Consider the following 16,114-nt stretch of genomic DNA (forward strand, 5'->3'; position numbering starts at 1 on the left):
TCATTGATCGGCTGCCTCCTGCAAGCCTCCTTCTGGGGATTGAGCCCAAAACCCAGGCATGTGCCCTGACCGGAGTTGAACTTCGTTCTCTGGGTTCCTGGGTTGACGCTCAACCACTGGGCCACACCAACCGGGCAATCAGTCAATTTTTTGGTGGAAGAGGCAGCAGTACACAACACCCCCTGGAACACAGTCTCATCCTCCTTACCACGGCCCCTCCCTTCTCCCTCCCACTTCCCATCCTGTCCAAACTCCTCTTCCCGGCCATGGACTCCCAGGGGAAGAATCCCACCCTCTTTCATGGAATCATGAGTTGCATGTGTGTGAGCGGGAACAGATCCATTAGGTTCTGCTCACTTTGGCCCTCAGTAAAAGAGCTGGACGAGTTAGTAGCCAAAAGAATCTGGCTTTAGCTTGGCAACATCTTTAGCAAAGCACTCTCCCACATTGTGAAATTCTCCAAAATCTAGAAAGGCCGATGCCCAGATTTCATCTAAAACATAAGCTCCAGGACAGCTGGGATCTCTCCTCTTGCCCTCCACTAAGCCCCCCGCCCCAATCTGGAGTCCAGTCCAGATCGCGTGCTCCATAAACACTTGTTGAATGAAGGTCACCCTCAGCTTTGTTCCTAGGTTCTAAGAACCAGTTACTCAAGTGTTCAGCAACTGAAGATAGCTGAGTGTGCGTGCGGATGCGTGTATTTATATCTACCCTGCCTCATTCCAATGGCAAACTCTGAAACAGGCAATGGAACGTTATGCTGCCATTAAAAATATTGTTTAGCCCAGCCTGCGTGGCTCAATGTTTGAGCACCGACCTATGAACCAGGAGGTCACTGGTTCAATTCCCGATCAGGGTACATGCCCAGGTTACTGGCTCCATCCCCAGTGGAGAGCATGCAGGAGACAGCCAATCAATGATTCTCTCTCATCATTGATGTTTCTATCTCTCTTTCCTTCTCCCTTCCTCTCTGAAATCAATAAAAATATTTTTAAATATTGTTTGTAAATATATATAAATTGTTTTTTTATAATATATTTTTATTGATTTCAGAGAGGAAGGGAGAAGGAAAGAGAGAAACATCAATGATGAGAGAGAATCATTGATCGGCTGCCTCCTGCACGCCCCCCACTGAGGATCGAGCCCGCAACCCAGGCATGTGCCCCTGACCAGAAGCGAACCTGGGACCCTTCAGTCCACAGGCCAATGCTCTATCCCAGCTGTGGGCAAACTACGGCCCGCGGGCCAGATCCGGCCCATTTGAAATGAATAAAACTAATGAAAAAAAAGACCGTAACCTTTTATGTAATGATGTTTACTTTGAATTTATATTAGTTCACACAAACATTCCATCCATGCTTTTGTTCCGGCCCTCCGGTCCAGTTTAAGAACCCATTGTGGCCCTCGAGTCAAAAAGTTTGCCCACCCCTGCTCTATCCACTGAGCCAAGCTGGCTAGGGCTACAAATGTATGTAAATTGTTCACAGCCCTAGCCAAGTGGTCCAATTGGTTGGACTGTCATCCCATACACAATAGGTTTTGGGTTTGATCTTCGACTGGGCACCTATGGAAGGCAACTGATCAATGGTTCTCTCTCACATCAATGTTTCTCTCTCCCTTCCTCTCTCTACACATCAATAAAAACGTATCCTCAGGCAAGGATTTAAAAGAAAGTTACTAAAAACAATGTTGTTTACAAAGAGCTTGCAACATGAAAAATGTCTTCTGTCATAAAGTTAAGGGAGAGAAAAAAGTACAGGAAGGAAATGTGTGATATTTATCACACTATGTAAAAGCAAGCAACCCCCACCCCACCCCCAAAGCTCACAAGCAAAAAGCTGGCTGGAAAGGGATGATGTTAACAGTGGCTGGTGGCTCCTCCTCCCCTTTATTCTCCTGTTCTCTCTCTCTCTCTCTCTCTCTCTCTCTCTCTCTCTCTCTCTCTCTTTCTCTTTGTTAATCCTCACCCAAAGATATTTTTTCCATTGATTTTTAGACAGAGTGGAAGGGAGGGGGAAACAGAGAGAGAAACATCAATGTGAGAGAGACACATCGATAGACTGCCTCCCCAACTCGCCTCACCTGCTCTGACTTTGACCAGAATTGAACCTGGGACCCTTCAGTCCAAGGGCCAAAGCTCCAACCACTGAGCCAAACCAGCTAGGGCTCCTGTTCTCTCTTTTCCAACTTTACACACATCCTATATAATAAAAGGCTAATATGCAAATTGCCCCTCCACGGAAGATGGACCAGGAGGCAGGCTGGCCAGCCAACCTCTCAGCCCACCCCCACCCCCACCCCCACCCCAGCCCTCAGCCCCCGCATGCGAGATAGGCCTGATGGGGCAGGCTGGCCAGACCCCACCCATGCCGATTCCTAACAAAGTGGGAAACATATACTTTATATTTTTCAAAATGACATTGAGGGAATGGGACAGGCCTTCCACCCCTACCCCACTGTCTAAAGAAACCCTCAGGGCTGGGCCAGGTTAGCAGGCGCCCCAGGACCCTGTGGCCCTGCCACCCCGACCGCAGGGTGCTCAGTAAAGGAGTAGCAATCCAGTAGCTCTGCCAGTTCCAGACTGGAAATGGCGTCTCCCGGCGGGCAGTGCCCCCAGAGGTGGACAGTATGTCCCTCCGGAGGTCGGGCCTCCTGCAAGACACTCAGAGGGTTAATCCTGTCTCCGAAATTCACAGGGAGGCCCAGGAGGGGAATTTCCCAGACAGGCAGACAGACAGACACCTCAGACCGCTCCGCCGCTAAGCACAGATGTTTGCCTGGGGTGGTGAGAGCCCTCACAAGCGCACCGGCTGGCGGTGAGAGGTAGCCCAAAGCCAGAGCCGAGACCCGCCTGGGCAGGCTGGGGGCTGCGGAGGGGGAGGGAGCGGGCGGGTGGGTCTTCAGGCCGAGTCTCCGGGCAGCTCCCTGGGGTCTGTCTGGGTCCCGCAGTGCCTGCACCTCCCCTCTGCGTCCAGCAGGCGTCGCAGCGGCTCCGGAGTGAGGATCTGCGGTCTGCGCTCTGACGCTTCCAGCCAAGTTTGCTGTGTAAATAGTGGCTTGTCTATGTCCCCTACGGGTCCGGAGGCTCCCCAAGGGCAGGAATGTTATCTTAGTCGCCGCCTTACCTTCGTGGCTAATTACAACACCCGGCCCCTAATGGGTGCCCCATCAGGTCTGAAACACGACCCCCAAACACAAAGATATACGCAGAGGAGAGTAATGAGAGCGAAGCCTGCAGTGAGAAGGCTGGGGAAAGCGCCAGGCCGGGGAAGGAGGCTCCGTGTTCCGTTCGTGCTTCCAGCCCCCCCCCCCCCCCCCACACACACACCTTTTTTCCACCCAGACGCCGGCAGGGCGGGGAGCCGCCGTGGCCCCGCCGGGTTGGGCGGAGCGAGCCTGAACCTGCCCGACCTAGCAGCGCAGCCGAGGGACCCGACGCGTTCCCGCCCTGCAGTCCCATCAATCAGAGAAAAGGGGGAATGTGCCCCAAACCATCTCCTCCGGGGGGCAACCCTGGGCTACCCTCTCTGTGGAGCTGCCGTCACCCCTCCGCTCCCCTCCTGAACCCCTCTCCGTGTCTTTTCAGAGCGGGAAATGGGTAGAAGTACCTTAACTAAACAGTGATGTCACCCACGCAACAGACAATTATTGACCAGCTACTAGTGTGCCCAGTGCTGTGCCAGGCGTGGGCAGCGCAGCAGGGCACCAAACGCCCTGCCCTCGTGGCGCTTCGATTCCGTGGGACACAGACGGGATAATCTCTCGTTGGGCACGTGGGAGGCCGACACCCAGGTGACCTCCCAGGTGAGTAAAAAGCGCGTGAGGCGCCGCCCTGGAGATGGTCGGCGGGTAGACTTCGGCCCCGGCAGGAGGGGCGGGCTTCGGGTCGGTAAAACCCCGGGCTGGGCACGTCTCCTGGGGCAGGAGCGAGCCAGGGGGTGGAGGCGGGGGGAGGGGAGAAGGCGCGCAAAGCTAGGTCTCTAGACCTTGGTAGGCAATGGGTCAATATTGACGGTCCGCCCGGCACGTCCGACCTCACGCACTTGCGCCCCGAGGGGGGGCGGGGCGGGGAGCCAGCCGGGGCCCTCCTCCGCCCCAGGCCCCGCCCCACGGGGTCAGTGCAGGTCTAGCCTTGGCGTCCGGGCCCTGAGTAATTACAGGGGCTGTCGCCAGCCCTGGCCGTAAAAGAGAAGGATGAAACGGCTTGGGAGCCGGGGAAGCGGGGCCCGCGCCGGCCGCGGGGGAAGGGGAGGCCCGGAGCCTGCGGCTTCCCGCGCTGCGCAGCTGCGTGGAGGGCGGGCCAGGGTGCGCGCACACGCACTCCGACACCTACCGGGGGCGCGCGCACCAGCCGCCGGGCGCACAGCACTCGGCCCTTCCCCGCAGGCACGCCAGCCCATCCAGCACCTGCGCGGCCGCTCCTCCCCGCGAGCGGGGCGGCAGACTCCCCTCCATACGACATAGACCCTTGCGAGGAGCGTCCCCCCCCCCCACTCCCCGCAGCACCAGCGAATTCCAGTGGGTTTGTTTACGGGGCGCGGGGAGGGGGCCGAGCTGGGTTCTGGAGCCTGATGATTCGGAGACCCAACTGCCCAGCCCCGGGACCCACGTAAACACTCCTGCCCCCTACCGTACCCCACACACCCTGCTGGCCTGTGCACTTTGCCTTCCTCTTCGTACAGCATTAGCAAACACACGTCCGAGTTTCACACGCTCCCCCACCCCAGACGCAGCTGTGGCGGATTCAAATGCCTTCACCCTCGCACACCGTCACAGGGATCTGACATGCCAGATGCACATGTGTGGTTAGGCGCTCTTCATGCTCAGATTCTCACCGTCCACATTCAGAGCCCATTCCATGGTGCACACGTGTGTTCACACACGCACACGCACACGCACACGCCAAAGGGCGCACTAGAAGCAGAAGCAAACCCTATCGCGGGCCCAGGATGCGCCTCCCCCTCTCACAGGCACAGAGGTGCGCCCTAACCCCCGGCCACACACGTTACACACTTGGTCACTCAGGGTCACACTTGATTCCCGACATCTAGGCGATGACACAATCTCCCGAACAAAGACAACATTGACAAACCCAACAAAAACAAACAGCCGCGTATTTGAGGAGGGGCAGCTGAGCGCAGCCCGGCCCTGGGGGGTGGCGGGGAGAGTGTGGGAACGCGGGGAGCCGGGGAGGGGCACCTCGGGAACCGTGCGGGACCTGTCAACCACCTGGCGCCCGGCAAAACCCGCGCGCAGCGCGCAAAAGCCGGGTCTCGCCCCCGCGCGTTCGCAGAGCTGCCGGTTCCCTCTCCCGCACGCGGCTCTGCGGGGGGAACACAGACCCACCGCCCCGAACAGGCCCAGAAAGCGGCTCACAGCCCCGCAAGTGAGCGCACACGCAGCTCGTGGCGGATCGGCCCGGGCGCAGTGGCGCGCTCGGCTCCCCTCGCCGGCGCTCCCCTCCTCCACCTCCCAGTCCCCAGGCCCCAGGGCAGCAGCGCGCCGGGCGGGGCGGGGGGCGGGGCGGGTGTCGGGCGGCGCTGGCCCAAAAGGCGGAGTCCGGAGGCGCTGGAGCCAAATCGGTGAGCCCAGTGCCGACTGCGAAATCTGAGTGCTGAGCCGACTGCGCCGGGGAGAAAGCCAGCGGGAGCCCGGACCCTGACGAGCCCCTCGCCCCCGCCCGGCCTGCACGGGCCCCGCGATATGGAGTTCCTCTGGGCCCCGCTCCTGGGTCTCTGCTACAGTCTGGCCGCTGCCGACCGCCACACCGTCTTCTGGAACAGTTCAAACCCCAAGTAAGCCCGAGTCTCCGGCCCACAGGGCGTCCGGTGGCACTGCCCCTGCACCCAGGCTGACCCCAGGCTAACTGTGCCAGCCAGCCCCTGACTGGAGTCCTGGGGTGGCGACCAGAGGCGGGAGGGATTCCTTAAATGTGTTCGCCCTCACTTCTCCCCCGGACCTGGGAGGAGGCCACCCAGGGTAGGAACCTGCCCGTGTCTGCTTCCTATTTCTATTTCTGTCCCTCCTCTCCTCCCGGTGGCACCTCTCCTTCTCCGAAGCGAGGCACCCATGCTGAACTGACCCTGCCTCCCGCCCGGACCAACCACCCTCCCTGGCCACCAGGGCCCTTGTTGCCGTCCCCCCACCACCAAAGCCTGTACCCCTCTCCTTGTCTGTCACTTGGGCATCTGCCCACACTGACAGGTACCTGGCATGACACCAAGAGGAAGCCCAATGCTCGCTGTAATCCTAGAAGGACCTCTCAGGAGGGGCCGGGGCTGCGCCATTAAAGTTCATTCTGTACTTAAGGTGATGGTGGTGGGAAGTTCCCCACCAAGGGATCTTTAGAGATGACAGGAGTGAGGCACGCGCTGTGGGTGAGCAGGCGAAGGTAGTCATCTGTTTACGAGATTCACGTAGTAAAACTAAAGAGATGGGGGAGGGAGGTCATGGGAAAGGCTCAGACGGCATGGAAGGGGTTAAAAGGTTCCCCAGGGCTCCGGGCGGGCGGGGAGGAGTTAATTCCTCCTGGGCAGTTTTAGGGCCCCGAGGCAAATGGTCCTGGACTGAAGAAGCTCCGTGGGACCCTTTGTTCTCGCCCTTGAGTTTTCTGAAGTTATGGGAACAATATCTGTGGAGAAACAGGAGGGGAGGGGGAGGGAGAAGCATGGCGAGGAGGGCTGAACAGCTTGGGGTCAGGAAAAACAGTACACTCAGCTGCCCCCCCCCCCCAGCCCTAGTGCGCCTGCCCCCCCCCCCAACCCCCCTAATGAAGACATTGTGCCAGCTTCCTCCGGCCCTGCGCAGTACTGCTGGGTGAGGGTCTGCCGGTGGCATGCTGGGTGAGAACAGCTAGCCCCAACCCCAGCGGGCAGTCCCCTCTTGCCCATGGTTTAAAGGGGGCAGCCCAGTCAGCCCTCCCCCACCCCACTCCTTGCTGTCTGCTCTTTGCTTTCTTGACCAAATCTTGTCCTAGTGGGAGAGAGCAAAGTCCCTGTTTATGCCCATGCCAGGTGTTGGCTGAAGGAGGAGGAGGGGCAGGAAGCTGTGAGTAGGGAGGGGGTGACCCTGGCCTTTTCCGTTCCCAAGCTCCCAGGTTTCCTCTCTTTCAGGAAGGAGCCTCTTCCTTGCCCCTTTCCCCGCCTTCCCTGACGCCACTGCCCCCCTTTCCCAGATGGGGAGCAAGAGTCAAAAGGGTCCTAAGTGGAGCAGATTGTACCCCAGGAAGGGGGTGACGGGTGCCCCCACCAAGCAGAGTTCTGCCCTGTTCATCTGGCCACATGCACCCCGACTATACCCAGGACTAAAGAGAAGCCAGCCCAGATTGGAGTCCGCGGGCAGCCAAGCTAGGCCCAGCTGAGGGCTAAGGATGAGGTGGCAAGGAGCTAGGCGGGTGTGAGGCTGGCACAGTGACTCAGGGCAGCGAGCATCCATCGGCCCCGGGATCTTGGAGGGGGCAGCGTGGGAAGGGTGGTGCAACTGCGAGCTGGGCACGCTGCCCATTCAGACCTGCCAGCCCCCTTGGCCTGGGGGCGAGTGCCCAGGGCCAGTGGACCCTGTGCCATCCTGGGGTCCACATTTGACCAGGTAAATTTTCACAGATTCCCGTGAATGCCAGGGAGGGTGGCAGAGGTGGATGAGGAATGAGTCAGTGCCCTTCACTGGAATGGGGGAAGGATGCCAGGCCGAGCTGAAATACCTGTTCTGAAATGGCTTCTATGTTTATCTCTCCAGAGAGGAATTTTAAAAGCCTCTCTCTGCTTCTCTCTCTCTCTCTCCCTGCCTCTCTCACTCTCCTTCTCCTCCCCAGGGTGGGGGAGGGGCCCTGGTCAGCCTAGCTTGAGAACTGACACGCCACCCGCCACCAGCAAGGCCAGGCCTCTTAGGGGTCATGCTGACTGGGCAGTGGGTGCCCACCTCCAAGGCCTTGGCCTAATTCCCGACACTCCGCCCACCGCCAGTGCCCAGGGCTTCGGTTTGTAGCAAGTTGGCAGCCAAGTCTGCTGAGCCTCTAGCTGACAGTGCTCAGGGGAATTCGGAGAAGCTGACCAGCTTGGAGAGGGAGGTGAGGAGGCACTTTTCCCCCTTACAGGACCCCACCCAGACTGGAGCCAGGTGTCTGGAGCTGGGGGGAGGGACTGGTGGGCAGTCAGGCTGGAGCCTGCGGAGCCTGTAGGGAATGGGCTGGGGGAGGGGAGCTGGCTCCACCTTGGGAGGCGAGGTAACCTCAGATGCGAGAACGCTGGCTTTTCTGGAGCTCACCTCACAGCTGGTTGTGTGGCTTTTGCGGAAAGAGGGACGATGGTGTTGTGGGTGCTTGGGAAAGGTGGACAAGGAGACTGAGCATCATGTTAAGTAGCTAAAAGGAGAGATTTGAGGGGAATGAATGGATGGATGAAAGTGATTTAACTTCAAGGATTCAGGCATTATCTGTGGGCCTGGGTGTACGGGAGGTTTGGGGGGACATGAAGCTGAGAAATGTGAGATATATGCCATGGGTGAGGGCGGGAAATGAGGGAGTAAGAGAAATGAAGACATAAAGGTGTTGGGGCCTGTGTAGCCTGGTAAAGAGGAAGGGTTGCTTGGATCCTGAGGATGGAATGGGCCGGTAGGGTCTCAGACTGAGTCCAGTAGCATTTAAAGGAACACCTGGTAGAATAAATTTGGGGAGCCCTAACCAGTTTGGCTCCGTGGATAGAGCGTCGGCCTGCGAACTCAAGGGTCCCAGGTTCAATTCCGGCCAAGGACATGTACTTTGGTTGCGGGCACATCCCCAATAGGGGGTGTGCAGGAGGCAGCTGATCAATGTTTCTCTCTCATCGATGTTTCTAACTCTCTATCCTTCTCCCTCCTCTCTGTAATATATATTTTTTAAAAAGAATAAATTTGGGGAAATATTTACGGGTAGAAGAGAATGATGAGTGAGCTATGGAAATATTTAGAAGCCCATCCTTGGGTAAATATCAGGGGGGAATGGGAAGTGCTTTGTTGCCTAAAATACACTAAGTGGATGCTATTTATTGGGTTACAGGAAACAAGGATGGTGGAGGGGGTGTTTGGAAATGGTGGAAAGATACTTGAGAGATCGAGATCGGTAAATACTGGGAGTTGAGATTGTCAGAACATCTGCGTGGGGGTCCAGTGTGAAAGGGAGGGGGTCGTGTGAACATGTGGAGACTCCAGGCTCCGGTCTGGCTCCTGAGTGACTGCTGGCTTCCTTCCCCTCCGCGCATGCCCAGGTTCCGCAGTGAGGACTACACTGTCCATGTGCAGCTGAATGACTACCTGGACATCATCTGTCCCCATTATGAGGATGACTCTGTGGCAGCCAGTGCCATGGAGCAGTATACACTATACCTGGTGGAGCTCGAGCAGTACCAGCTGTGCCAACCCCAATCCAAGGAACAGGTCCGCTGGCAGTGCAACCACCCCAGTGCCAGGCATGGCCCAGAGAAACTGTCGGAGAAGTTCCTGCGCTTCACACCCTTCACCCTGGGCAAGGAGTTCAAAGAGGGACATAGCTACTACTACATCTGTGAGTGCCTGGGAGGCGTGCCCGAGGGTGCACGTACCGGGGGTCGCAGCTGGCGTGATGCAGATGCCCGGGGACCTGCTTGGTGGGGAGTCAAGGCGCAGAGGGCCTCTCCAATCCTGGATTCTGTTTTTGTTCATTCACATTACAAATGTGGAGTCAGCGTCTACTGAGCTTGGCACTCTGGTCACAAAGATAAATTAAACACTACCGGGTCCCTATCCTCAAAGCTGGGAAGAGACACGGGGTAACAGGCCGTTAGAGCAGTATGCCACGGGAGACATGGACATGGGGGCCTGGAGGGATGACCTGGGTACTTCCAGGTCAGGGCGGCTCAGAGAAGGCCTCCTGGTTTCCCAGAGCTTTGGACAAGCAGAGGACTTGGCCATACATGAGGGGACACGTGCAAAGAGAACATGACATCTTCAGGGAACTCCGTGTGGCTGGAGTAGGAGGAACACTTTCAAGAGGGGAAATACGAGCTTGGCGAGATGGACAGGGCCAATCACGGGGACCTAAGGAGAGCTAAGGAGTTTATCCTGAGGGCACTGGGAGATTTTAAGAGTGGTAAGGTCAGCTTTGTGTAGAATGCATGCAGGCCTCACCCTTCCAGTGGTGCCTAGGCCGGGGGCGTAGAAAATGCCCGTGTAAGGGGAATATACCGTGCAGGCCTCGCCCGGCTTCCAGCTGGGCGGAGTGAAGGACAGACGGACTGTGGGGAGGGGACAGTGGCCATGTTCTTTTCACCGCCACCTCCAAAGCCAAGGGTTATTCCAAAGAAAGGCTGGGCGGAACATGGGGCAGAAAGTGGGCAAAACCTAAGGAAGGTAAGAATCAAAGCTTAGAGGGAGGAGAGGGATTCAAATGAGCAGGGACTGAGAAAGGAGGGCCAGAGAGGCATTTGCACTTGTTTCCTTCCCCTTCCTTAATCCTGTGTGGGTTTATCTTGCAGCCAAACCCATCCACCACGCAGAAGACCGGTGCTTGAGGTTGAAGGTGACTGTCGATGGCAAAACCAGTGAGTGTCAGGGCCCTGTGAACCTCCTCCCTCCATCCCCGTTCTGGCCCTGATGACCTGGGGTGGTGGGAGTTCACGCCCACCCCTATCTCCCTGGTGCAGTACCTGATCTGTGGCCACCTCTGTGTTTTAGCTCACAGTCCTCAGGCCCATGACAACCCACAGGAAAAGAGAATTGCAGCCGGTAGGTAGCTGGGGTGAACAAGGGGGTCTGCTTGAGGAGGTTGGGTGCAGGAGGTAGCTCCTTTGCTAGGCAGGGACTGGGGGAAACCTTGCTGGGCCGAGGGCTGGTGCCAGAAAGTGGGACTGCTCACCTGAGGGCCTCTGCCCTCCCCGCTCGCAGATGACCCAGAGGTGCAGGTTCTACACAGCATCGGTCACAGCGCTGCCCCCCGCCTCTTCCCGTTTGCCTGGGCTGTGCTGCTCCTGCCCTTCCTGCTGCTGCAAACCCTGTGACGTCGGATGCCACATCTCGCCTAAGGACTGGAACAGGGCCTAGAAGGCCGGGCAGGCACCCCTCGTCGATCCTGGGGCACCTCCCCAAGCCCCAGTGTTGGGAACCACTCCCGCCACATGCACAAGCTGCCCCCCAGCAGCCTCAGAACGGGTCAGTATTAAGGGTTTCAACCCACGGGAGGTCGGCAAGCCTGGTATTGCCATCCCTGCCTCCACCTCAGAAGGACGGACAAAGCCGGACAGCTCTTCCCCTGCCATTCCGGCCCTTAAACCAAAACACAAAACTATGGACGCTTAAGAAGTGCGCGCGCGCGGTGGGAGCTGAACTGGAAGGGATCTGGGGTCATGTGGGAGGACACTGAACTTGGCAAAGATGCCCCTTCCACAAAGAGCCAGGATGCCAGGATGGACTGAAGGAAAAGCAGGAGCTTCCAGGCCGGGAGCCCGGACGGAGAGGCAGAACTCTTGGGCGGCCCCAGCCTCTGCCATGTGCGGAGCTGCTGCGGAGAGATCTGCAGCCAGCCCTGCACCCTCTACCCTGGGGCAGCACCCCCAAAGCGGTGCCAGCAGGGGGCTGTGCCCACCTCTTCCTGGAGTGTAGCTGTGAGGGCAGGGCCCAGATGTACAGAATTTGTATATAAATATGTTGTTTGTACTGGAATTTTTTTATATTTGTGTCAAAATAAAGATGTGTCAGTCTTTTTGGACTTGCTTTTCTGGCCCTCCATACTAACTGGTATAACCCTCGAGTCCCTGCTGTGGAGATACCAGTAGCGATGGGTTTGAATTTGCTTCCCTCTCTAGAAAGAGTACATACCCCTCACCAAAGTGGGGTACTCCTCCTCAGGGTTGTGGGGGGCGGGGGTTCCCCACACCGCCTCTCGGGTTCCAGGCTGGCCCCGCTCTGGAGTTCCTCCTGGCAGACCTCTGCCCACCCCCACCTTGCAGCGCGGGCTGTGGGCTGTGCACGCCGGGCAGGTCCTCCTGCAGCGGGTGAGTCCGAGCAGCCTCGGGACGGAGACTTGTGGGAACCTAGGGGAGGGGGGGTCCCCCAGCTGCAGGTCAGGGTCGGACTCGGGGGGGGGGGGTCAACATGATACGGGTTCCAGTGGACCCGCCAGGTTGGTGGTGTGGCCGAGGGAGAGGGCACCTGCCAGAACCGGCGATCCCCGCAACCCCTGTCGTTTAGGGCGGAGACTGGGAACAGGCTCCAGCAAACGGGAAGCCGCCCAAGCCCGGGGCCGCCGAGGTTCTGATGTGGAGCTCTGGGTGGAAGCGGGCTGGTCCGGTTGGGTCCAGCCAGCTTCTGAGGTCACCACGCGGGCCCGCGGGAGAGCGGAGGCTGCGGTCCGGGTGACCAAGGGGTGCGCGGAGGGCGGGGAGCGCCGGGGCCGGGGCCAGTGCGCGGAGCCGCGGGCCGCCGGAGACCGGAGGGCGACGTCAGGACCCGGAACCTCGCGGGCGGCCAGGGGGCGGGGCCTGAGTTCCCGCCCCGCGTCGGAGGCCGGGTTCCGGCTCAGTTTCCGGGGGACGCGCAGGGGCGGGGCCCACGTCGGAGCCCGGCGCCCAGAGGCCTGCCCTCCGCGCTCCGGAGCGGACCGGCGAGCGATGGAGGCGGGCGCCGCGGACGCGCTGCTCTCCGGGGTGTGCGTGGTCTTCACCCTCGGCATGTTCTCCACGGGCCTGTGAGCGCGCGGCCGGGCCGGGCCGGGCAGGACCAGGACCCGGGAAAGGAGCGAGAGGGGCCGGAGCCGTGGCTCAGCCCCGGGCTGCGTCCGGAACCCGGGGTCCCAGTGGCATCGGGTCGAGGGGCGGGGGTACCCGGGCGAGGCAGGTCATTGACTCCAAGGCCAGGGAGCGGAGGGCGGAAGCGGGGTCCGCCGTGGTCGGGGGAGGATGCAGGCTCTGGGGCTCTGCCTTCCCCTCTCACACCTGCCTTCGGGGCACCGTTACAGCTCGGACCTCAGGCACATGTGGATGACCCGGAGAGTGGACAGTGTCCAGTTCCTGCCCTTTCTCACCACGGATGTCAAGTGAGAGGGGTGACGGCTGCGGCGGGAAAGACTGTCTGGGGGGGCGCGCCCTGGAAGAGCCCACAGTCACCCCCTCGGCGAATGTCCCTCCCTCCATCCTGCAGCAACCTGAGCTGGCTGGGCTACGGGACCCTGAAGGGAGATGGCACCCTGATCGTGGTCAACGCCGTGGGCGCTGTGCTGCAGACCCTGTATATCTTGGTGTACCTGCACTACTGCCCTCGGAAGGTAGAGGCCCGCCCTGCACCCCCTCCCTGGGCTGCCCTGCCGCACTGGCAGGACAGTGCTTCCTGGAAGACTTAACAAGCTGGCACTGCCACCTTTTCCTAGAAGGCCTCCCCCCGCACACACCCCCATGCAGCCCTCCTTCCTCCATGGAGCCGGCCTCCCGAGACTCACAATCGCCCCTTATTCGGGCAAGGCTGGTAGCTCTGCCTGCCCGGATGGTGCCTTGCTGCTCAACACACTGAGGGAAAGGGCTTTTGTCGCCCTTAGTTCCTTCAGAACCAGGGCCGGTGGCTGAGGATGAGATGATGAGCTGCTTCCCCATTCAGTCACACAAGCATGTATTAAGCTCCTCTCGTATACCAAACGCACAGAAAAGACCTTTCCCTCCCCTAGAGATCTCCAGTGTGGTGGGTGGCTCAGGCCACTGGTGGGGAAAAGGCCGTGACAAGTGCAACCCTGGAGGCCCAGACCAGGGCAGGAAGAATTCATTCCAGTGGGGGCTCAGGAGGCTCCTGGCACCCGTGGAAGCCAGGCTGTTCTCTCCCCTGCAGGGTGCTGAGCTCCTGCAGACTGCAGCCCTGCTGGGGGTCCTGCTCTTGGGTTTTGGTTACTTTTGGCTCCTGGTGCCCAACATCGAGGCCAGGCTTCAGCAGCTGGGCCTCTTCTGCAGCGTCTTCACCATCAGCATGTACCTCTCACCACTGACCGACTTGGTGAGTGGGAGTGGGCGTGTCCATGGAGGTGGGGAGATAGGAAGGGTCAGGCCCCCATAGCAGAGGCTGTAGCTTACCCTCCAGAGGGAAAGGAAGATTCCAGGCCTGGAGGAGACAGGGCAATCGAGGCGGGTGAGTGGGAGGCAGGAGGGGAAGGTCGGGCAGCAGAAGGCCGGGGAGGCTATTTGCCCTCTGTTCTGAGGAATTTACCAGGCCCGGGGGGAGCTTTACTGTGTATCTGGACGAGGAGTGCCTTTCATCCTTCCCCACAGGCCAGAGTTATTCAGACCAAATCAACCCAACGTCTCTCTTTCTCACTGACCATTGCCACCCTCCTCACCTCTGCCTCCTGGACCCTCTATGGGTTTCGACTCAGCGATCCCTACATCATGGTAAGCAGCGCAGGGAGGGGGTGGCAGGTGTGCACGGTGGGAAACCAACTCCTCCTCATGGCAGCCCCTGCGATTTCAGGTGCCCAACGTCCCAGGAATCCTCACTAGCGGCATTCGCCTCTGGCTTTTCTGGAAGTACCCACAGGAGCAAGACAGGAACTACCAGCTCCTACAGACCTGAGGCAGCTCACCTGACCACAGGACACCTGTTGCCAAAGAGGTTCAAACCAACCTGTTTCAACCGTTCTGCTGACCAGCTGCACGGTGCCAGGGGTTATGGGAAAAGAGACAACTTTGAGAATCTGGGGACCAAAGAAAGAGCTTGACTTAGAAGAGTGGGTGGGACCTGGGAGATGAAGCACTTATTTTTTAGAGATTATATTTTTTAATTTTGGGGTTGGGGTGAAATCTTTAGAGTATGCCTTAAAATAAACGGTGCCCTTTCCCTGTCCACCAAGGCTCATTCTCTATGCGGTGATTCTCAACCTGCCGGGTCTGGTGAAGGGTAGAGGTGCACTGTCTGGCCGAGTTATTCCTGGGCTGGGAGGCTTAGCTCAGAAAAGGTACTAAAAGAACCAGAGCATGTGTGAGGGGAAAGATAAAAAAATAAATAAAAGGACCAGAGCATGTGCGAGGGGAAAGGTAAAAATAAATAAAAGGACCGGAGCAACCTAGAAAACACTAGGAAGACCTTAAACAGGCCGGAGCGTGGACGTTATGAAGAAGAATGTAGGTTAGACTTCGAGAAGCACTTCCTGACGGGGTTAAAAGGCCGGGAAAAGTGAAACATGTCCGTCCTGAGGTCTTGAGAAGGGGTCTCTGCCTCCTTTGGAGCAAAAAGGAGGGACACCAGCAGAATGCAAAGGTAAAGGCTTGGCTGACCTCAGTAAGGTGGCTTGTCTGCCTCCCACTTGGTACACACATAACCCCCAGGCCCCATCCTCCATACTAAACAGTTAGAAAGTGAGCTTCTCTTTAATGGGGGGTGGGAGGGAGCGGCTGTCGGGTGTAAAAGGGGTTGGAGTGTCAGAAGCGCATTCCCTTGCGGGACAGGTCGGCTCTGGCCTCCTGGATCTGGCTCTGCAGCTCGCGGGCGGCGTCCTCGCAGTCGTGAAAAGTGGCCACGCGATAGCCCACAGTGGCCAGGGCATAGCAGCCGGCGGACACCAGCAAGTAGGCGGGCAGTGGCCACAGGACCTCCCGGCAGGAAGAAGGCAAATCCAGGGCCCCCAAGGTCAGGGCCGCCCAGGCGGAGCCCAAGAGCGCCAGTGCCCAAAGCCACTGTGCTAACTTCGTCATGGTCGCTGCGGGAAGAGCAAGCAGAGCTCGACATCGTTCCACCTCGCGACCCCCGCTTCGTCTGAGACCCATCTGTCCTTCTCCCTCAGCAGGCCCCTCCATCTCACGTCCCCGAGGGCCGCTCCGCCCTCGCTCTCAGCCTCCTCGCCCTCTCCATTCAGCCCGCAACCTACACGTACCTCTCTGCCGGGCTCTTCCCGGTTCCATGCGGGTCTGGCGTCAGCGTGCGGAGCCCCGCCCCCGATCGCGCTCCGCCCTTGCGCTGCCTTCTGGGAGTTGTAGTCCTCGTGGCGGCGCCTGGAAGGCTCGAGGCCAATGTCCTTCCGGCCTCTGAGTTAAAGCTGGTTGCTCCGGAGACTGCAGCTTGGGTCCCGAGGGCTTCAGTGCTGCTTCTCTCCCTCAGGGCCCCGCTCCTAGCTGGCGTGGGCCTTGCAGAAAGCCTA

General features: G+C 59.0%; 3 protein-coding genes across 11 annotated transcripts; 2 read left to right on the forward strand and 1 right to left on the reverse strand.

The window, feature by feature from the left end:
* Positions 1 to 5,561: 5,561 nt before the first annotated feature.
* Positions 5,562 to 11,705, forward strand: EFNA1 (ephrin A1). Of its 3 annotated transcripts, none has more exons than XM_081112284.1 (5): positions 5,562 to 5,795; positions 9,240 to 9,535; positions 10,485 to 10,550; positions 10,684 to 10,734; positions 10,894 to 11,705. In XM_081112284.1, exons 1-5 carry the CDS (start codon positions 5,704 to 5,706, stop codon positions 11,004 to 11,006), a joined length of 618 nt encoding a protein of 205 aa, XP_080968410.1. In that variant the 5' UTR covers positions 5,562 to 5,703; the 3' UTR covers positions 11,007 to 11,705. The 3 variants fall into 3 exon arrangements, with proteins under 3 accessions (XP_080968410.1, XP_080968411.1, XP_080968412.1); XM_081112285.1 differs by lacking the exon at positions 5,562 to 5,795 and adding an exon at positions 7,174 to 7,587; XM_081112286.1 differs by lacking the exon at positions 5,562 to 5,795 and adding an exon at positions 7,980 to 8,065.
* Positions 11,706 to 12,528: 823 nt separating this feature from the next.
* Positions 12,529 to 15,299, forward strand: SLC50A1 (solute carrier family 50 member 1). Of its 7 annotated transcripts, none has more exons than XM_081112279.1 (6): positions 12,529 to 12,650; positions 12,962 to 13,039; positions 13,144 to 13,267; positions 13,819 to 13,980; positions 14,253 to 14,372; positions 14,452 to 15,299. In XM_081112279.1, the coding sequence occupies exons 2-6, from the start codon at positions 12,978 to 12,980 to the stop codon at positions 14,551 to 14,553; spliced, it is 570 nt and encodes a 189-aa protein (XP_080968405.1). In that variant the 5' UTR covers positions 12,529 to 12,650; positions 12,962 to 12,977; the 3' UTR covers positions 14,554 to 15,299. The 7 variants fall into 7 exon arrangements, with proteins under 7 accessions (XP_080968405.1, XP_080968400.1, XP_080968399.1 ...); XM_081112274.1 differs by having other exon boundaries at positions 12,562 to 12,691; XM_081112273.1 differs by having other exon boundaries at positions 12,562 to 12,691; positions 14,437 to 14,824.
* A 29-nt stretch (positions 15,300 to 15,328) lies between these two features.
* Positions 15,329 to 15,905, reverse strand: DPM3 (dolichyl-phosphate mannosyltransferase subunit 3, regulatory). Its single transcript, XM_081112294.1, has 2 exons — positions 15,851 to 15,905; positions 15,329 to 15,676 (listed from the first exon to the last, which is right to left on the reverse strand). The coding sequence occupies exons 1-2, from the start codon at positions 15,876 to 15,878 to the stop codon at positions 15,399 to 15,401; spliced, it is 306 nt and encodes a 101-aa protein (XP_080968420.1). The 5' UTR covers positions 15,879 to 15,905; the 3' UTR covers positions 15,329 to 15,398.
* Positions 15,906 to 16,114: the final 209 nt, after the last annotated feature.

This window comes from Myotis nattereri, assembly GCF_964212035.1.
Source record: "Myotis nattereri genome assembly, chromosome: 18".
NCBI classification, from domain to species: Eukaryota; Metazoa; Chordata; class Mammalia; order Chiroptera; family Vespertilionidae; genus Myotis; species Myotis nattereri.